The sequence below is a fragment of the Epinephelus lanceolatus genome, chromosome 12, assembly GCF_041903045.1.
Source record: "Epinephelus lanceolatus isolate andai-2023 chromosome 12, ASM4190304v1, whole genome shotgun sequence".
NCBI classification, from domain to species: Eukaryota; Metazoa; Chordata; class Actinopteri; order Perciformes; family Serranidae; genus Epinephelus; species Epinephelus lanceolatus.
In genome coordinates this window covers 31,933,268-31,955,993 of record NC_135745.1, presented here as the reverse complement: position 1 = coordinate 31,955,993, position 22,726 = coordinate 31,933,268, and the positions used below count along the sequence as shown (strand labels likewise).

Genomic DNA, 22,726 nt, shown 5'->3' with positions numbered 1-22,726 from the left:
TTATGAGGCTAATTGAGGTATAAAAAAAATGGTGAGGATGCTGGATTCGTCGGCAGGCTGCACATCAAGCATCAAAGCCTGTTGGGTTGCTGCAGATACTGCAAATCTGCAGTGCATAAGCAAAAATGCGCTACCCCACTGTGTGCCATCATCCTGCAGTAGTAAAATCCTTGTATTCATCACCACCACCATCCCTGTGGAGGGTTTATACCTGGTGAGGGCGTGGGGTAGGATACTCTCTGTACAAATCTTCCAATAACTCTTCCATGTAAGCCAGGTTCAGATCTTGATCCATCACGCTGATCAGAGGCGTCCCCAGCTCAGGTGTTGGCATGTGGTTTTCTCTTTCTCCCACTGGAGTTCCGTAAGACATTCCCAGAACAGGATCAGGGAAGCTAAGCCTCGAACCTCCATTGCTGGAGCTCTGTCGGCGCAGCACTGGCAGCTTGCTCCCCTTCAAGCTCAGGACTGGCCGGTACACAGCGTAGCTCTGCAACAAACAGAGGGCCAGAGAGAGGCTGGGTGCAGGTGAGGCTTGGCCATGTGGGGCTCCCATGTGCTCCTCAGAGAGGGAGTCGGATATCGGGTCATCTATTAGTTCCCTGGGGGAGCTCAGCGGCCCATCTGTTATGGCCCCAGGCTGATTGTAGTCTTCAGTTGTCTCTAAGGATGTGATAGAGGGGCTGGAGCTGGCTCGTCCAGCCAGGGTGCGATCACTGTCTGACGTCTTCGAGGGGTCCTGAGAACCAGGGACCAGAGTTAGAGAAGAGGGGGGTTCTTCTGAATCCTGCACATTGTTTCTTTCTCCTCCAACACCTCCCACTCCTCCAGTCACACTCCCTCCAATAACACTGGCTGAATATCTGGTTGATGGCCCACAGGAAATACTCCGTGCCAGCTTCCTGGGCACCTTACAAACTGCTTCATAGTCAGAGTCCGCCACCCGCCAGTAGGAACATCCCCGACACCTCCTGGGAGTGCTGTGAACACGATGTGAGCCTGCAACTGTGACCTCTGACCCTGGACCAGCAGGACACTGAGGGTGGTGGTGCTGGTGATGTGGACAGTCCAGGCTGTCATCAGCCCAGGACTCGTACAAAGAGTAGACCAGATCATCCTGGAGCAGGGCGCAGTATTTTGCATGAGTAAGACCTGAAATGTCCACCATCCCATCCCCTGGTCCTTCATTACCTCCAGGTGATGTCACAGCACCCTCCTCTGAGTTAGTTTTCCGGTAGAGCCCACCGATGCACTGCCTCAGCCGGTGTTTCTCCTGCAGGAGCCGCTGCAGCCTCTCGATGGACAGGGCCTCCACACGCGCGATCACTGTGTCAAAGCGGTACATGCGGTCCAGCATAAAGGTGCACTTGGAGCAGGCGAACTCTCCCCTGCCATCCCGGGTCACCTCTCGTCCAAGCGCGTGAGACAGCAGCACCTGCAGGTTGAGCTTGGGGGCAGGGTGGAAGAGCCATCGCCGCTGGTTACCGCAGAGCTCCCTTCCACAGATGCGACACGTCTCCTTCATCTTGAGATCGAGCATTCCACAGGTTTATAATGAACCCTATTTACTCTAATCTGAGGACACCTGAATCCCTGTGATGAATTTGATGCCACAAAAGCTGCATCAGAGTGAACACATGCGTTCAGTGCATGATAATAGCCTTCTTTTAAATCTGAAATAGTGTAAAGCTCCTTGTGACATCAGTTCTTGCAGTGGCATTAAATTCAATGGCTTAACAATAAATTAAATGAGGTAGACGAGGAGAAGCTTGTAGAAAATGGTTGCACATGAGGTTTTTGGCAGGACTGAAAACCACGAGGTAACAATAAATTAACAGATATTGTGAGTTTCATTAAAAAATATCCATCAGCCCGGGATCACTGATTGATTTGCAGGAGTTGGAGGAGCAGGTGCATCGGGGCTATGGCGCATACTCCCACAGCCAAGTCATGTGAATGTCTCTTCAATCAGATGCAGCATTTATCTGGATATCGTCCTCGCGCTGTCACCAAGTCGCTGTTTCGCAGTCCCCAGCCGCACCGCACGCGCCTCTGCACCATCAGCCGGCTGTCACGGACACACGAGCCGCACCTCGCGCCGTCAGGTTAATAATGACCAGGGATCGGTAATAATCCGGATACTGACACGGAGCGGTTACAGGCGTCCCGGGACAGTCCTCTGAGTCTTTCCCCGGTGTCTGCGTCTGAAGAAGGGACTCTTCATTCATTTCAGAGCCGTTACCGACAGCCAGAGAGGCAAACACGCGCTCTCCGGGGTCCGTGCTTCGTGCGGTCGGAGATCCTCCGGGCTGATAACGATGTGTCTGCCTGAACCAGACCTGCAGCGGTGGAGCGCACCATTCAGAGAATACGGGGGTGGAGAAGCACGGTGCAGCCATGCAGAGATGTCCATGAATTAATATCTAAAATGATTCACATTTAAAACGACCATTGTGACTTTAAAACACACAATAAAATGTAAAATCAGCGAATATTATTTTTATTTGGGGTTTATTGGTGAGGAGACAAAGTGATGCTCCCCTGGGAGTCGGTTACTTCCTCCTGCCCGGGTTACTAAGCTCTGTGCGCCTGACTGAACAGGTGAAATGCTCAGTTAACATGGTAACATTAGTGACGCTCTGTAAAATTAAAGAGTAGAGATAGACTCTATTCTTTCTATTCAATTCTATTCTAATGTGTTTTTGTCTATTTTTGTAATTGGTATGTCCAGTTTTACCACAGCATGTCGTACAAGGTTTACAATGTAAGCCTAATACTTCTTATAAGATATTATATTTTACAATATGATAATTATGTACAAAATTTACACATTACCACACTAGATGCCCTGTACAAAATGCTGTATGTGTTGCCATGTGATTATTTTTTCTGTTCAATTGTAGACTCTTCTATTACAGTCTGTTCTTTGATTAAGAAAATCAAATGGACAGCCACATATACAGCACAATGTCAGATTCTTACTAATGGAGTCTCTCTCTCACTCTGTGTCTCACACACACACACACACACACACACACACACACACACACACACACACTGCCTAGGGGTTGACGAGAACCAGTTTCCACTTTCCAGTATTTTCCTTCAAATTGTACTGCATGTTTTAAAAACGTCTATGCTCTCCATTCACATAACATTTTTATTGTCTTTACCCAGGGTAAGCATGGAGTTTGGCAAAGGAGGACTTATGCACCTCCTTAAATGTGGAATCTTCTGCAGAAGGACTTAAATTTGCACTCATTGGTTCCTCTCGGCCGTTTCAAAGCACTATTAAAGGATTTTTGTATGCAATCATCTATATGCTCATATCAGGATGTATTTTGTAGTTGCCTCTGATTTTTGTCCTTTTTTTGCATATGGTTCACTTGTAGCAAATTTTGACATAATTTCTTCATAAATTCTATGTAGTAATCTCATTTTGTGTTTAATGTTGCTTGTTTTATCTTTTATTTTCCTTCTATGTTTGTCTGTAACTTACGTTGCTGCCTGTCTTTGCCAGGACACTTTTGAAAATGACATTTTTAATCTTGATCTCCTTAAATTAAGGTTGAATAAAGAGAAATAAATACATATGAAATAAAACCGAAAAAACTAGAGATGCTGCATTACCATTTTTCCCTTCTATATACTGACTCTGATACCTGAATTTTTGTATCTACCGAAACTGAGTACCTTATTGACTCTGTATTGATATGAAATGTTTGCGCTTATCATTTGGGTGGGTGGGTGAATGGAATATCTGACTGAGAATCCAAGGACACTATCGGCAGACAGTCTGTCATTCAAAGCAGACCCGCCCTTAATTATGTGTAACTTTAAGCCTTAACAAAATGCAGATAGGTGAGATATATAATTTTTTTTTTTGTCATTTTTGTCAGCCCCGGAGTTTGCTGCTCGAGTTAAACCCTTAACTGGTGGAACTTTCCAGTGTCAAATATCGCCAAATTTCTGACACTTTGCTAATGGCTAACTCTACACGATTTAAAAACTGGGTGTGAAACTACTTTGAAGCTTATGAATAAGAAATGACATGGTATTAGATAGGTTCTTAGACTTGCTGATACCCAGTGTAGCATTTTAGGCCATATCGGAGGCATGGACTCAAAGATAAGACAAAACTTTTGCTGTATAAATTAAGAGTTAGTATAAACACTCCCTGATTTACCCTTTATTATTATACTGGGAACGTCTATGTAAACTAGTAGCTCCAAACTACAGAACAGACCAATGAAACTAATGATTTTCATTCTCTATTCAGTTTATATTCATGTATTCAGGATCAGTTGCCTCACATTTAGTTATTCATTGGTATTTTATCAGACAAGAGGCTCTGCAAAGTCAAGATCAAATCATGTTTTCTCTACCGCAAAAATAATCATCAGTGAGCACTGAAACCAGTTACCAAGACAACACATATCAGCGGTTAAAGATGGCTGCTGTGTGATGAGGTAAAGCTTGCCTGAGGTTATTTATGATGGCAAACTCTGAATAGAGGTTATTATCATACTGGCAGCAAAACAGTCAGTGCTTCACAACATTATAATTTCAGAGTCAGTTTTCATATATAAATGTCAGTTTGGGTCACAGCTACATAACTGCTGTTACAAGTGCTGTCTATTAAGGTATTCATAGTAGCTGAATTAAAGGTCCAGTGTGTAGGATTTAGGGTCATCTAATGGCAGGAATGGTATATAATATTCATGATTATGTTTTCATTAGTTCATAAAGAATTGATAATAAGAATTGTTGCATTTTCGTTGCCTTAGAATGAGCCATTCATGGAGTGGATCCTGTTTCACGGCGTCCGCCGTGTTGTTTCCACAGGTATGGACAAACCAAACACTCAGTGCATTTACATGACATTAGAGAAAATCGATTTATTGTGTCAGTTCAACTAAAACTGGACTTTTAAAATACATGTAAACATGTTACAGTAGTTTGACTGAAATCGTACTAAATCGAATTTCTCAAAGCCGGACTAACACCCAGATAATGCAATTCGGAGTTACTCTCCACAATATCTGCCCCAGACTTTGACCTGGAGGTCGAAAGCATTAAATGCATAACAGAAGAAGGGGCCACTAACAACACGGCAAAATCTACATCTAGTGCTTTGCATTTTTTGGAAGGATGAAATGTACAGAGCTGTAAAGTTGTCCACCATGATACCGTTTTGCTGCTAGCCAACTGTAGCTAACTTGTTTGTGGATTGTTTGGTCTTTGACGTAATAGGTCAACCAGAAAAGGGTCCAGTACTAACAAACTGAAAAAGGGCATATCGCCACCAATCGTAGCGGAGTCTGACATACTTTTGATCAATTCCCCTCTCATGCTTCTATACTGGGAAAAGGACTGTAGGACAGTTAAATGGCCTTGTTGTGCTACAACTGTAGCTCAACCTAACTGTGCATGTAAAGGTACTGACTGGCTCTAGATGGGGCTATTCTTGTTTTCCCGTTGGTCCCTTGTGCGCTTGGCAGGAGACGTTTCAGTTGGTTTGCAATCTGCAACTTCACCGCTAGATGCCACTAAATCCTACACACTGGACCTTTAAAAAGTTTTAAGACATCACTTTGAGATTTGCTTTCTTGTGCATTTGTCATTATAAAAGGTTAATGCTAAATCAATAAAAAAATAAATACATACATATGTTAGTGTGAGAAATGTTGCATGTTTACAAAGCTCACTAAGTTGACTTGCTAGCATTTTCTTGAGCTTACTAAATCATATTGGTGAGGTGGTTTTGGACCTTTAATAATGACCTCATCGGACCAGCATGACTTGTGTTAAAACATGCTATTGCCTCAAAATTAGTCTTATTTGTATTCCTTGTTGCCGTGGTGCAGATATTTCAACAATGATTGGACTGTTATGTTCAAACAAGCGGGCCTTTCTCCTGAATTTGACTGTGCATCTCTGCAGTGACCACAATTTTGTTTTTCCCAAGGGCATGCAAACAGATGGTCATGCTGTCAGGCTGTGACTTCCATGCAAATAATGCAGTGCAAAATCTCCTGTCGACCATCCATATACTTTCATCCTCAAAGCACTTCTGTTGCAGACAGGTTAGGGTACAGATCCTGTGTGTCCTCGGTAATGTGTGAGTCAAAGGCGTGGGACCTTGTGTCTGCTTCAAGATCCTTGATTGCTGATTATTTGAAAGTTAATTACTGGGCCTGAGTCATTTTCTCTAAATCGGGTGTTTGTTAGAATTTGCCTGAAGGAGGTCACAGACAGCCGGAAAATAACGTTTGCTTTTTCTTTTTGATCAGATGTTTTATGAAATGTGATGTTCACAACTTTGTATATGTAAAGCAAATGTATAAAGAGTTCAGTTGTTCACAGTGTACCAATTACCACAAATTATTTTTTTGAAGTAAACCCTGGAAATAATTGTCATAAGAGGTTTCAGATGATATTTCTTCCGTGCCTCTTCCTCTCACTCCAGACATAGATTTGATGTAAATGGCTGTGTCGTCTGGGGAACTAATTAAGAGCTCTTATTCCGAGGGTCTGTCTGAAACAACACAACTTGATATCAGTGTCGGGGTTGCTGAGCACTCAAAGGTCAACCTGACCTATCGACAACCCGGCTGAAACCAGAGCCGCTAAACTGCTAACCAGCGAGATGCCTGCATGCACACACGCATGTATGAAAAGAAGGCGCCTCATGGGAATGTGCACACACACACACAGACTCAAGACCCCTATCACACTGACCCTCACATGAGCTCTGTGAGTAGACGTATAAACAGTTTCTGTCACTGCTGCAGAACTAATATTGCTAAAAACTAACTGAAGCCCACATTTAGAATAATTTAACCGCAGTAAAAGACACACGTCATTTAAAGTTACAGAATATGGCAAACAATTTTTGTTTGCAATGGTGTTTCCTTAAATTCTTAAAATGCAAAAATATGTGTATACTGTATAATATGGAATCACTGTTGTATCCATACTTATTTTTAACTCTACACGCTGTCTCATTCTTCCCCAAACACACATGCACCAACAAACAAACAACTGTCACCCCCCCTTTTGTTAATGTGCTCTGACCTGAAAACCCGCATTTCAACACACTGGCAGTTCAACTTCAGCCCTCAGAAAAGCAAAGCTCCTCTCCTCATCGTACTCACATCAAGGTTTTGTCTTTTCTTATCTACATAAACACTCAGACACAAAAAGTTGCATATCATATGTAAATTATTGGCCTTTCACACTCTAAGACACTAGCCCACTGTTCCTTTGGTGACTAAATGTTCTGCACATGGTGTAGTCATCCATCATCGAACACACTACGCAGCTTTGTTTAATTTTTTAGTACACGCTAATCGATGCACTACATTGGCCAACAAGGGAAATCGTACTATAAAAACCCAAAAAACATTTCTATTCAAAGAAAAGTGCTGCAGCTCAAGAGGCAATGTCAATTAAAAACACACAGAAAAATCCAAAACAACTACATGAGCAGCAAACACCCTGCAAGTGGTCTTTAACAATATCATAAAAAGGTAACAGATATATGTTGTTAGTGTCATGCTAGGCTTCTAATTAGCGCTCCCCCTAGGCCCACTAGGCTAGGAGAACCTCTGTTGTATTGACTGGATATGTAGCATTTTTCTGTTGCGTTTATTTTGGGGTTTGTGTGTTTATGTCTTGACAACAGATTCAATGGAGAGGCAAAAGCAAGACAACCTCCAAAAAGACAATGGTTTTACATGTGGTTTCCACAGACAGTTGCTCTCTCCTTATCCTTCCTGACTGATTCTTCTCTAGCTTTGTGTTCTGCTAGTGTCCTTGTCCTTGTCCAGCTCCTCCAGGATGGCACATCCATACATGCGGTTGCAAGAAGGTTTGCTGTGTCTCCGAGCACAGTCTCAAGAGCATGGAGGAGATACCAGGAGACCATCCGTTACACGAGGAGAGCTGGACAGGGTTGTAGAAGGGCATCAACCCAGCAGCAGGACCGGTATCTGCTCCTTTGTGCGAGGAGGAACAGGAGAAGCACTGCCAGAGCCCTACAAAATGACCTCCAGTAGGCTACTGGTGCAAATGTCTCTGACCAAACTGTAAGACACCATGATGGTGGCAAAAGGGCCCGACTCCCTCTAGTGGGACCTGTGCTCACAGCCCGGCACCATGCAGCTTTAACAGAAGATGAAAACTGGCAGGTCCGTTATGAGTGCCCCGTTCTCTCTCAACAAATTATACAATGTACATCAGTAAAGATTTTTAACATCAATAATTTGTACATCAATACCTGATGTGTCATTTAAGTGTTTCCTTAATTATTTGAGCAGTGTATTAGTTTTGGCTCTCTGCAGTACTTTTTTTCATTTGCAGCACATTTTTGTTGTATTTGTTTTGGATTTTCATATAGAATTGGCATCATTTCTGAAGCTGCAGCCCATTTCTCCTCATGGAAATATTCTGGGCTGTTGTAGTGCATTTTCCCTTATCGGCCACCATAAGGCGCACACTCTCATATGCAAATTGCTACGCACACATGCATCCACTGTGAAATCTGAGCAGAGAGCCTGCCTGGTGAGTACATTTGCATCTTTCACTCACAACTGATTTACAAGTTAAAGCGCCTCACCCAACAACAAATATGTTTGCAACAAACACTGTATCACTCAGGCTGTAGCTAAATAACATGAAGCAACACTGCACATCCAGAAAGATGAATAATAAAGGTAATTGTGATTATTAATTTATAGAACTGCAAATTGATGGTAAAGATTCCCTCTGGATAGAGGGAGTTGACGTGAGGGTAATGGTCCCCCTCCATTTGCAGTGTCATTAGACATCAGGACAGTAAATGTGTCCTAGGGGACGTCAGTGCAGCTTAAGCCTGTAAGCGTAATGAGATTCTGGCACTTTGTGTGATGAGATGAATCCTCTCAAAGATCTTTCACATGATGCCTAATGAATGCATTGCAGTATTACAGCACTCAGCACTTTCTCTTAACGTCACGTTGCTCTCCTCTGTTCGCTTTAGAGGAACAAACCACTGTGGATGACTCATGAAACATTCAGGGTTCAATTGCACAACAACGAGCAAAGTTTCAGCTCACCACAGGATGTTTCACAGGATGTTTACGTACTTTTTACGTTGACATTGTATTACAGAAAGTAGTTGTATTTATTTTATCATGCTGATTTCTGCATAAAACATTCTGCAGAGACAGTATTATGTATTTGGAAACACTGCACTTTTCTTCAGTGGAAACATTAGAAAAAAAGGACGAACTTGGATGCAGTTTGTTGGTCCTGTACCAAAACCTCTCACATTCTGTGTTGCAAATGATCTGATTCCCTCCCATTTTAAATATTATAGGACATTTCCAGATTATTTAAATATGTGTCATGTTTTATCTGCAGTCAACTGCTGTATGAAAATGTTATGTGTCACTTCTCCATAGGGACGCAGAGTCTGTCTGACATCAGACAATGACAACTGTGATGCTGCTCTGACCCTTAGTGGAGAACCTTATAATAACACGTGAAGACTAATGAACCAACCAGAGCTCCACATACCTGCATCTCCTGTTCGATGCGCAGCCTCTCTCGACCAAGTTCCTCCTGATAATACTGTAACAGAGGAGACAGAATATTTAACTGACTGTAAGTACTAATCTAAGAATTAAAGAAAATTACAAACCCAAGAATAAGAGAACACATACAGGTCAGGAAAGTGAGCAAATGAGCCACAGAGATATCAAATTGTTGTTCTCTGTAGATAACATCATACATCATGGGTGTCGAAACTTGCACCTGTGCATTTGCTTTTTAAAAGCAATAATATGATCAATATTTTCTGGTTGCTAAAAGAGGGTCTAACTGGAGCATTATTAGACATGGAAACAACGTCACTATCTGGCTGTTCACCCCGTAACCACCTCGCAGTTTTTGGCATTTCACCAGGACCATTTTTGGCCGGGGACACAACGTCAGTGTCCTACCGATGTTTTCTGGGCTGCAGCTGTGTGTTTGTTCAAGTAGTAGTTTGTGCGTGCAAATAGGTCTTGTGACCCACATTAGTAGCTGTTAAAATAGGGTTTAGGAATGTCACATATGCTGCTTCAGGAGCCTCTTTCTAGAATAGAAGTCTGGCCAGAGGAGACATGGTGGTCCAGAGGAATGCAGTAATATTAGAAGGCTCTTATAAATTGTGCAGGGATGGACTGATATGCTCTACATACATGGGATAACTAGCCCATACATCTCCCGAAGGGTTCCATCACGTCAGTTGTTAGTATCTATTTGTTAAGACCATTTCCAGTGAGGGTTTTTGATGTTAGGTGTCTTCCAAAACAGGACTAAAATGTGTACTTACATCCACATCCTTGTCCTTCTGCAGCAGAGATGAAGACAGCTCCTTGACCTGTGCCTCCAGCTCTCCCACCCTGCGTGTGAGAGTCGTCTTCTCTCCGCTCAGCTCTGTGATGAGCGCCTCCTTGGAGCAAAGCTCTTTCGTCAGCTCCTCTATCACCCTGAACACAGACAGAGATATGAGAGGTGAGACAGGGCTTTGTTGTTTGTTTGACATTGGTGGTGGTTGAGGAGATCTGTTAGTGGTTTACACCTGTCTTTGTTGGTGCTGGGTGGGGACAGGATGCTCGGAGGCCTCTCGTCCTCTGGGATGTCCTCCATGGGGGTGTCTAGGGAGAGTAGGGAGGCATGGGAGTGTGATCCAGCCAGCGAGGCCATCCGCTCAGCCTCGCTGCGTGCTAGCTGGGCCTCCTGCAAATACACACAGATAAACAGTTATGGTTTGTAAATCTGGAACATTTATACGTCAGATCAACTACAGTGGAAGGTGTGAATGGACAAACCTCCTGCAGGAGCTGAATCTTGGTCTCAAGCACTTGCTCCATGTGGTCGATTTCTTGCTGTCTCTCCCGACACCTTCTTTGCAGCTCTGCCTCATTGTTATTGGTCAAGCTCTCCGCTGTTGTGCTGTTGAACAGGGAAAGAGGCAAGTCAGCAATGATCAGAGGTATTGCACTGAATATTTCCCAAATCAACTATGCGCACACACACATCTAAAGCTTGTTCATTGTTATCACCTGTCTTGATGGTACATCACGGCCAAGAGTTAAACACACCAAATACCTGGACCCATGGCTTGACTCTGATGTTTCATTTTCACTATAATATATGTATACTATATACTGTATATATACTTGGCAGAAACTGCTTTTCACTGACTGTAAGAAAGAAGCTTGCAATACAACTCATGTAACCGACACTGGATGATACCAAGGGCGGCACAGTGGTGCAGTGGTTAGCATTGTCGCCTTACAGCAACAGGGTCACTTGAACCCCAGGTAGCGGAGCCCCTCTGTGTGAAGTTTGCATGTTCTCCCTGTGTCAGCGTGGGGTTTTCTCCAGGTACTCCAGCTTCCTCCCACAGTCCAAAGACATGCAGGTTAATTGGTGACTCTAAATTCATCTCTCTGCTTGTTCAAAAATGCCCTGTCTTATGATCGGTTGTACATGTCCATAATAATTGACTTTTAGACATTGCGCCACCTACTGGCAGCCAAAAATTACATGTTTTATACTTTGATATACTCCCCTCTCATGGATTGACCAGTTAGACCTCAAATATGTTCAAATATGCTTTTAACACATAAATGCTTTTAATTACTTTTAACCCACACCTTTTAACACCGTTGTGTGTGTACAGTGAATTTTAGAGTACTGATACTGCTATTTATGAACTTGTTGTCTGTCTGTCGCTGTTTTGTGTGAGGTGTTTGTCTTTTTGCCAGTACCAAACAAGATTTTCCATCTCATGTAAATTGAATGGACAATAAAGTTTGAGAGTTTAAGAGTCTGAAAAACCTTGAAATCTTGATGATGCTTATTCAGATGATTGAGTTTTTCTGGAATGACGCTGAAGTGGCGTTGCAGCCATTTTGTGTGTTTCGCCATGAAAAGGGGAGTTATTGTAATGCAATTGTACATTATCCAATCTACCCCAAGTTTCTCATGCTTGATAAGAGTTCAGGCCTGACACGTGTGAAGGCCCGTTTATCACTGCTTGCAGTTTTAATTATGTTTTATAACTATTACTTACTGCTGCCTCTGAAATTTTGTGTTTTTTATCATTAATATTTGATTTTTTTGGTCATATTTATTAAATTATCTTGTCACTTTTTTCTTTTTAAATGTTTTGTCTAACTGTGCTTATATTGTATTATTTTCATTGAGGACCCCCTGGTACATCTTAAGGGATTATTCCCAATGGAGAATTTCCAATAAATGTAGTCCGAGGGGTCGGCATTAGAACGTGATGGAGAGCCAAGAAGCAATGATGTCATCACTTTCCTGTCTGCTACGGTGCTCATGGGAAACCCAATACCCTCCCACTTATAGCAGAGATTTAGTAAGTTGCCCCACCCATGGTGTAGGCTTTTATTATGATGGTTAGTGATGTTCACATGGTCTGAAAGTGGTGAAAGACGCAGATACAGTAGTGGATGCAATCTGGATCCTTCTTTCAGTTGTTGGTAACCTGCACTTTACGGTGTCACACACAATTGATACACACTGTGAAAGCTACATTTATATGCACATGCAAATTTTAAACTCTCTGAAATGTGTGATTCCCCCCACACATCCTGTTTCTTTGCATTCCCAGTTCATGACGTAAGTGCTCCTCTCACTCCTTTGGACCCCAACTGTGCAAGCATCTGTCTATATCACTTAGTCAGTCAACAACGCTATCCCAGAATTTCTGCTCCCAGAATGGCACACGCCACTCTGTCGCCATGAGTCCCGTCCTGGACCCTCTCTACATACATTTTTAACTCTGTCCACCGCATGCAACAGCTCAAATAACTGGGATATTTTGAACCAGTCTGAGTAATGCAAATGTCTGTCTCATGGACAAATGTGCTTTATGTGTCGTGGACAAGACCTTAGTGTTTAGGGCCCGCCTTTCTGCGAGACCTCAGTAATCTTGGTGTGTCAACATTGCAAACAATTTACGGAGAAATGCTGTGAGGCCTGGAGTTCATGCGGTTGAGATTTAAGACACTGTGGGATAAGACTGTGCTTCAGAATGGGGCAAGAACAAGTGTTGGTCAGACAATGCTACTGAATATAAGGAGAGGGAGTGACAACAGCAACAAAAATAGAGACCCGTAATTTGAGACAATTCATCCTTTCCAAGAGCATCAACAGTTGGCCGATGATGAACTACACCGATTTAAAGGTCGCCAGTCCTGACCTTTAAGCAGCATCTCTGTCGATTTCAGCAGTAGCACAGTGCCAACTATTATGAAAGCAATATAGAGTGGAAGCTGATATGCCACCAGGCTAATAACCAGAAAGAGCTCCGCTCATGTCTACATTACCCAGGCAATCTACTGCACTTTTGCAGCAGGTTCAGACTCCATCCTGGAGCAAGATAAGCCCCACACGGAGAGGAGGACATCTGTTTTAAGGAATCAACAGTGTCAAAAAGGGATTATCAATTGTCTTTAAATAACATTAACGGCTCTTCCCTGTCTTTAATTACCGATAAACATAATCACTATTAATATGACTTGACACAACTCTTCAAACACCAGTATATTCTAATCAGAAACGGGGTGGATACTTGCTTTCATGGACGCCCCTGAGCTGAATCCTCTGGTTCATCATCATGTCACATTTACAAAACCAGCAGTTGTTGCAGCCTGTCGACAATAATCCTGAACAAGACTTTTCTAACGTGTCAGGGGTTTAAGGTGTGGGTTTCATTCGCCTACCCATGAAGGGTTTTTGTGTCCACAATGCCATGTGCGTGTGTGCGTGTGTGTGTTATCTCTATCAGCTGCTGCATGACATATGAGCTGTGAGAGATGTGAGGTGTTACCGCAGTCAAGACAGGACTACGAAGCCAACACCCATAGATGGAGGTGCGCACACACACACACACACACACACACACACACACACACTCCTAGGTTAAATGGGCTGACAGATGACTGTTGAGCATAAATGAGGATTCATCTTTGTTATCAGAGCCTTTGAGTCAAACAAGCTTCAAAGTGTTGAAGCTCTGAATTAATTACTGGAGCACTTGTGGTTCTGCCCAGCGGTACACATTATGTACTGTATTAATCAAAGTGAATTCAACCCCAAAAAACATCAATGTAATTAGATCCCATTACGTTAAACAGTCTGTTAATGAAGGGTATTTGAATAAAGCTAGGCAGTCGATAGCTGCCTGTCTAGTCTGGGATTCATGACTGACGTTTAAGTGCAGAGAGGACCTTTTACATTGTGACACTTTCAAAGATAGCCATTCATTTTAACTTCTCGTTCAAGTGTAATGTTCTCTTTGGGGTTATGTATCTGTATGTGTTGTTTTCGATACAAATATTTACTCTTAAAAGCTGGGAAACTTAATCTCCATAAGTACATATTTGCTTATGCACGCGGAATCTGTTGGCTACAGTACAAGATTTTAGTTCCAGTTTCCATTTGTCATCACATTATTGACGGGTTGAGTGGGACTTGGCTGGGATATTCATTAAACTGATATCTGCTAGCTACACCGGAACCCCGAAAATATTAGCCGTTGCCCACAGAGGGTAAAGTGTTGGCACACTGACAGTTGATGGGTCCCAAGTTTGCACATTAATCAATAATTATGAATAATGAATAGTATTTATGGACTTACAGTGCTTTGTCCAGAAGCTGCTGTTTCTCTTGGAGCTCCTGCTTCAAGCTCTCTACTTCCACCTTCAGCTCGATGTTCTGCAACAGATGAAAGTAGGAGGGTCAGTCATCAGTCATAATTACACATCATTAATTCATCATCTCCTTCGAAACCAGCAGAAAATCTTGCAACAGATAAATGACCATAGCAACTATACCATAGTATCAGTGACAGTAGATGAAAGCTAGTTACTATAATATGCCTGTGACAGTGATTGGCATAACATTTAAGATGTATTTTTTTAAATCTATAAAATCTGCAATTCCTTACAATTGCATAAGAAGGACTAAAAATATATATTGTTTTACAATGTCATACTTGCAGAAATACAAAAAACACATGCCTGTCCATGTAGCCAGTACATTTGGCCTGGAATTTTTTTATAGAAACGGTTGGTAATTCAAACAGACCTGTTAATTCTTTGCATCATCTAGTTTTCAAAAGGTCTTTCATGTAGAAAAAATAGGACAGAAATTTAAAATTCAGATGCTGAAACTGTAAAATTGACAAGGATGGGCTGTACAGTATTGTCAAATAATCAATTTAAAAATGTGCAACACACCCATGGTTCACCCACACAGGTGTTGTCACTTAATTGGTTGATTAGTCCTCCTCTCAGGACTGTGTGAGCTGTAATCAACCAGAATAACTGAAAACACCCATGTGGGTGTGGCCTATAAGAAAGGTATTTACTAATATACTTTTTTCATGGCAGACATTTTGATTTGTCATAACAGGAAAAGCACAGATGTCATTGATAACATCACAAACTGAAGTAATTCTATGGTCCTGGTACTGTGCATGTTGACTCATTGGCGTGGCTAACCTGATGGAAGAGAGCCATCGTTAACAAAATCGGTTTCACCTGTGCTTTTCTTGCAGTAAAAAGTCAAAATGTCTTCTGTGAAATAGGGAGTGTTGGAAGAAGTACTCAGATCTTGTACTTAAATGAACATGTTAATACTACAGTGTAGAAATACTATGTTACAAGTAAAGATCCTGCATTCAAAATGTTACACGAGTTAAAGTGCAAAAGTATAATCATCAAAATATACTTAAAGTACCAAAAGTGTAAGTACTCATTATGCAGAAAGGCCCATTTCAGAATAACATATATTATGTCATTGGATTATAATCAGTGATGCATTATGGTTGCAGCTGGTAACTTTATTTATATATTTTACAGATATATTGTGGGGTAGCGTAACCCAGTGGTTTTCAAACTTTTTGTGCCCAAGGCACACCAAAGGGTAAGCTAAAATCTCGAGGCATACCTGTGTTTATATCTGTTCACCATAGCTGCTATAACATGTGTTATCACTCTTATTACGACATAAGACAATAGAAAAAAAAAAGACAGGTAGCTGGTAGTTTTTTTTCTCTTTTCTTTTGGTGGTAGGTCTTCTTCGCTGGTGCTTTGTGCAATTTGCTCCGTATAACAAAGCGATCCATTGTCTCACTCACGACTTTCTCCTTTTAAATGTTATCATCCCTCACACTGGCTGCCAATCAGGGCTTTTGATGTGTCACACACTTACAATTCCCCCGCAGGAACGGCAACAAATAGGTTCCCTGTGAAGGTTTTTCAAATTAAACAAAATTATATTACGTTTTTAGCTAGAGTTTGCCTCTTCATTAGGAAATGGGGGCGCACAACATACTGATACAGTCAATTGAAAATTAATTCATGACTTTTTGTATAGGCCCAGTTGAATATTGCAGTTATAATGTGTGGTTATCACAAAATCCCACGGTACACCTGGAATGGCAACACAGCACACCATTTGAGAAACACTGGCTTGATAATATATCCCAATTCACTAGTTGATTTAGATTTTGTATAATTAATAAAAATAAATGTAGTGGATTGGAAAGTACAGTATTTGCCTCATAAATTGGAAATACTATAACTACAATGCTTCAAAATTGTGCTAAAGTACAGTACTTGAATAAATGTACTAAGTAACTTTTCTCCACTGGAGGTAAGTCTTTAGTTTTTATGATGGAAATAACAAAATACAAGTCGAAAGTTGCATTATGATGGGATAAAGTGTTACTCCTGTTCTCACATCTCAATCTACTTTTTGTTTCTTACATCTCTTCATCACACACTTAGCTGTGCGTCTCTGCTGTGTGAATCAGGGCTGGTGAGTGTTGTGTATCATCAGTACAGAACATCTGACAGTGCTGTCATGACCGGTATATTTAGACCTTCTGAACTCAGGGCAGCTCAGATATTCACCCCAGGGGCCACAGGGTAATCTCCACTGTTTATTTACCTGCTGGGGTCCACAGGGGACATTTTAGGGCCAATCAGAGCTCTTACATTAGGGGGGAGAGGATTTAAACAGCGGGATTGGTAGAGCTCATTCTTTCCATTCCGACCTTAGAGAAGAGTGAGAGGACAGTTTATCTGTCTGCCTGTCTGTCTGTCTGTCTGTCTGCTGGATTCATCAGAGAGCTGGTTCTATCACTACAGCTTGAACTGATTGTCCACTTTCCCTTGTCCATCATTTTTTATTCAGCTGCTTCTCTGTCCCTGTGTCACTCCTCTCTTCCCTCTTTCTTTCTTGTACCACCTCTTTAAGCATATCCAAGTCTGCTGACCTTATCCTGTCCCTGCCAGAGAGCTGTATGTCCTCAACACTCACAGAGGGCCGGGCTACACGTGCATCAACACTCATTCTGAGACTGACTCATATACATGTTCCTGAGAGGCACCACGAGTGCTCACACATGCACATACTGCTGCTCACTACTTCACTCTGCACATGTGACACGTGCACATACTTAGTACTTTGACATAAACTGGTCATGTCAAATCAGAAAGTGACGAATATCCAGGAACAAAAACACAGACTGAAATTACACATTTTAGGTTATTTAAAGGAGCTGTGTACAATGATTCAGAGTCTGATTCAGGTTGTCTGCACATGGTTGCTAACATGGAGGTGGCTGACCTGGCGGCTAGCTGTAGAGATGCTAACAGCAAACAGCGCAAACATCGGCAACAAATAATGACAGAACTAACATTATTATTCTGGTGGATCTAGAGGGTAGGCACTACGCTTCAGCAATGATGCTGTGGGTCAATACGCTGCTTTTACTGTATCAACACAGTGCAGAGTGGTGGCAACTAGCTAGCCAGTGGGATACGCACACAGGGATACACATGTAGGGTAGGGATAGACCGATATGGATTTTTTAGGGCCGATGCCGATACCGATTTTTTTCCATCACCCTTAGCCAATGACCGATTATGGACTGCCGATTTTCTTGAGCTGATATTTGGGGCCGATACTGCTTTTGCTCCCTCAATTTACATCAAAAAAATGACACAATGATAACAAATATTACAGGTCTCAAGTTTAAAATAAGAAACATTTATTGAACAGTAAAAAATACTAAAACAAGATGGAAAGTTGAGGTAGAACAGGTAGAATATTATTATTATTATTATTATTATACATTAAAATAAAAAAAAGAGTTCAGTGCTCTTAAATCTTCCAGTAATGTCTTTATAAAATAAACAAATATTTAAGCTGAAGCATAAATAAAACAACAACTACTGTACACAGTAGGATTCAACAGCTTTGTTCAACTTAACCACATACTTTCAAATGAAAAAAAGTGCCAGGGAAAAATAAATCCGCGAACCCACGCACGTATTGGCCGATGCCGATACAAGTAAAAAACTCAAATATCGGCCCGATATATTGGCCGGCCAATGTATCGGTCTATCCTTAATGTAGGGTTGCTAGGGTATACATGTTCTGACTGATAATAATATTAATTCTGTAAAACCGTGATACTGTAAAACTGCAACATTTTCTGACATCGTTATCGTACCGTGAAAATCTCATACCGTTGCAACCTGACTCACAAGTGCTGCTGGACCACACCACAATAATAAATAGAGAGGCTCATATTAAAACACACACAGTGGTAGCGTGACTTCTCTGCTCTGCTATATCCTTATATAACAAGTATTGCTTTGCTACTTCATTAATCTCTGAATGTCATATAGAGCTCCTTTAAAGGCAGAAAAAAACCCCAACCTTTTTAAAGATCATAGTGTAATTCATCACTGTTGTTAAAGTACACGTGTGCAGTAAGAAAGGATGGCAGAAATTGTGTTTAGTAAAGCAGAAAAGGTGCATATTTTATTAATAATCTGTTTCTGTATTAATCTAAGAGTGCATGTGCCGTGCAAATATACCTGTCTTTACACAGTTAATAACGCTTTTAACAACTTTACACAATGTTTAATATGCTTTAAAGTCTTAAATCTAAACACTTTTTCTCAGGGTTTATTAAAGCTCTTTAAGGACACAGACGCAAAGCTCACATTGATAATTCATTTTCTTCAGACCGATAAATCTCTTCGAGACTCAATAAGTAAAGTAATCCAGCAGCAAATAGAAGTTATGCAACATATGACTGGACATGTGCTCTGAATAACTAATGACAGTAAATGATTCACCTTAAGGCTCTAATAATAAATAATGTAACACCCACTAAGAGGAACACGTTTTCCTGTTTGTGTGTGTGTGTGTGTGTGTGTGTGTGTGTGTGTGTGTTTCAACAACTTGGCTTACAGTAAGAGGGATATATTCCCATCTTGAAAACAGCTCTATATATAGACACCCCATCACAGTGCACCTGCTATTCTGGCCCCTCCTGGCCCGCCGGCCCTCAGCAACAGATCCCCTAATAACCAAACTGTGCAAGAGGAGGGAGACGGCTGCACGTAGGAACACTGACACTCATAAACCAAACACATCTGCAACACTGTGACTGACCACACATTAACAGATATTATAATTTACTCTTAATTTGCTAATGACGCTGCTCATTTTACCATGTTCCATACTAAACCATTTACATGCTCTGGTAGGGCCACTTTAAGAGATTATTTTCGTTATTAATTTGCAGATTATTATCTTTATGAATTGATTATTAATTGGGGTGGCTGTGGCTGAGAGGTAGAGCGGGTCGTCCACCATCAAAAGATTGGTGATTCGATCCGCTACTCCTCTAATCTGCACGTTAAAGTATCCTTGGGCAAGTTACCGAACCCCAAATTGCTCCTGATGGCTGTTCCATTGATGTATGAGAGTGTGTGAATGGTTACTAAGTAGCAGGTGGCACCATGTATGGTAGCCTCGGCCGCCAGTGTGTATGTGTGTGTGTGTGAATAGGTGAATGTGACGTAGCGTAAAAGGGTTTTACATGGTCGGAAGACTAGAAAGGCACTATACAATTGCAGTGCATTTACCTTTTTATCATTCATTTTGTCTATAATAGTTCATAGAATACTGAAAAATCTGAAATAAAAAAAAAATCTGGTTACTATGCGGTAAGATTAGGAAAAGCAGAAAATCCTCTCTATTGAGAAGCTGAAGCGAGGGAATATATGGCATTGTTGTTTGAAAAAATAAATGAAAGGTTATCAAAATAGTTGCTGTTCAATTGTCTCTGAATGCTCAATTCTGATTGGTCAATTATGGCATTTTATGGTCTGTTATTTCTGCAGAAAAGACCACCGCTTTGAATTTCAGACCATTATGGATGTGGTTCTGGTCATAGATGTTTAGCAGATACAATAAAATTAAGTTTTGAATCAATTAAATCATTTTTAATTCAATATTTTGTGTCAAATGTGGGATAATGAACAGCGAACAGGTCAGTCTTGCAAAATGAGATGCAGAAGTTATCTTGTACTTGCAATTCATATCAAATAAATCTCAACATTCAAATTAATCTCTGCATTTTGATGAACTGACATGACCTAATGTAAATGCATTACAAATTCACACCCATGCAACACATAATATGGTAAAGACAAACATAAACACACACTGCATATTCTAAGGGCTGCTGTGAAACTGTGCCTACTTAAGGCAACAAAAGAGTTTATCTCTGGTGTAACAGAACAATGGATGACCAAGAAAGGACAGCAGAGGTCTCACAGGCTGAGATCAATACAAAAAAAAGTCAATTTATTTAGATTGTCCGTGTACAAAAAGAAGGGTGCTCACAATGCCAAAGATCATAAAAAGTGAATAAAAACAGCAGCAAACGTTTCAGTCCTTATCATCAGTGCTACTGACGTGTGCTTCACAGAACAGATATAGACACAGATAGATTACTACCAGGTGTGGTGACTGTGGTGCACTCATGTCAGTAGCACTGATGACAGTGAAGGGCTGAAACGTTTGCTGCTGTTTCCATTTACTTTTTATTATTTTCTGCACTTTGAGCATGGTTCTTTTTGTGCACCGATGTTCTAAATAAATAAACATAACAACACCCACAAACATACGTTATGGTGCATGAGTTTTTTCATAGGAACGCTCATGTGAATGCATGTGATAAATAAATCAGTGCACTCAAGCCTGCTCTATAAATAGAAGTCTCTGGAGCTCTGAGAGAGATCACTATGTGCCCAGGACCAACACACCTAGTGTGTACTGTATTACACTGAAATGCTTTGGAGAGCGGACAGAAACACTGACACTCCAACAGAGTGATGAGCAGCTCAGCTCAGATACTATGGAACAAAGATTTAGTGTCCAATCAAACAGTGACTAGACTGATTAACCTCCAGCCACACAGAGTGAGAGATTGTGAAGCATGAGGATTAAAATCAAGTTGGATGATGTGGGATCAGTTTACTCAATCACTGCTGGTATGCAGTAATTGTGGAGGATAAGTTGCAGGACGCTCAGGTCTTGTTCGCCTGGACCAAACCGCCATTTAGTTTGTCTCACATCAAAGAGCTGCTGATGATCTGAGGGGATTTGGAATGACGGGAGAAGGAAAGTTTTAAATGCCGACTGGCTCGTGTAAACAGAGAACAGCTGAACCGGGTCACCTTTTGTAGGTGCACACTTAATACGCACACAGAGGGACGCACGCACAGAGACAAACAACAGTGCACAAACCAACAAATATAAACACATGCAAACACAGAGGTAAATGTCGCCATTTTTAGGACTGCAAGAAATGATCTATTTTCATTATCTATTTTCCTATTGTGTCTTTGATTAATTAGTCCATTGTTTAACCAAAAAAAATGGGGAAAATTCCCAACAGATTCCCAAGGCCTGGAATAACAACTTAATACTCCTTGTTTTGTCTATAAAGTCCAAAAGATATACAATTTATAAAGACAAAAAAAATCAAATAAAAAGCATCACATCCTCACATGTGACAAGCTTAAACAAGATATTGTTGGTATTTTTTTGCCTGATGAAGGACTTGAACACTTAATAAATAATCACATGTTGTCACTCTTCTGTCAATAGACTAATTAATCAATTAATTCAGCACTAAAGCCAGGCAGCAGAGCACAGTATCATTGTGTTTCAGTGTCAATATCAAACCACAATACATTTTCAATACCTCACTTATCCACATTGTGACCTCAGCACTCCTGATTCAGTCACATAGTGTGCCCTACGCAAACCTTGAGGAAAATATTCAAGTCTTTTTATACCTGTTACATAGCAGCGGACTGTATCTTGAAAGGTATTTTTGTGGTTTGACCGTCTACCTGAAATGATCAATCTTTTGCTAAGATTTAAATCAACCCAGTCTTGCATAGAAACGAGTAATAGCTATGTTGGTCTGCAGCAGCTAATGAAGCTTTCTGCTATTAAAACCATAGTATTGTTAAATTATCAACGACATTTTCATGTTTTTCTGTTGAGAAAGGCAGCGACACTGCACAGACAATGACTCAAACAACATGCAAGGTACATAGGTTTAGCATAGCAACCAAAATATCAACGAGAAAAACGTCTCTACAGTTTTCTAGGGAGACCTGAAATAATCTTTATAAAACATAGCAAACTTAGGATCATAAAAGTACATTTACTGAACGAAGATAATGAAAATAAAATGTACATTTCTCTCTAGAAATGTTACCTAAATGCATTTTAATGTCCAAACAATCTAACAGTATCACATTTTCTATCA

The 22,726-nt window shown here is 41.1% G+C and overlaps 1 protein-coding gene across 10 annotated transcripts in view; it reads right to left on the bottom strand.

Moving 5' to 3' along the window:
- The window catches only part of LOC117272025 (myomegalin), a 62,529-nt gene that overhangs the window by 25,409 nt on the left and 14,394 nt on the right, over window positions 1-22,726 (bottom strand). For 8 of the 10 annotated variants that reach the window (XM_033650696.2, XM_078173264.1, XM_033650695.2 and 5 more), the window contains exon 1: window positions 212-1,651. In XM_033650696.2, coding sequence (XP_033506587.2) covers window positions 212-1,540 — 1,329 coding nt within the window. In that variant the 5' untranslated portion in view covers window positions 1,541-1,651. Of the gene's footprint in view, window positions 1-211; window positions 1,652-9,561; window positions 9,616-10,360; window positions 10,518-10,609; window positions 10,768-10,859; window positions 10,984-14,704; window positions 14,782-22,726 lie in introns of those variants that run through there. The other 2 variants (XM_033650698.2, XM_078173266.1) reach the window with 1 other exon arrangement.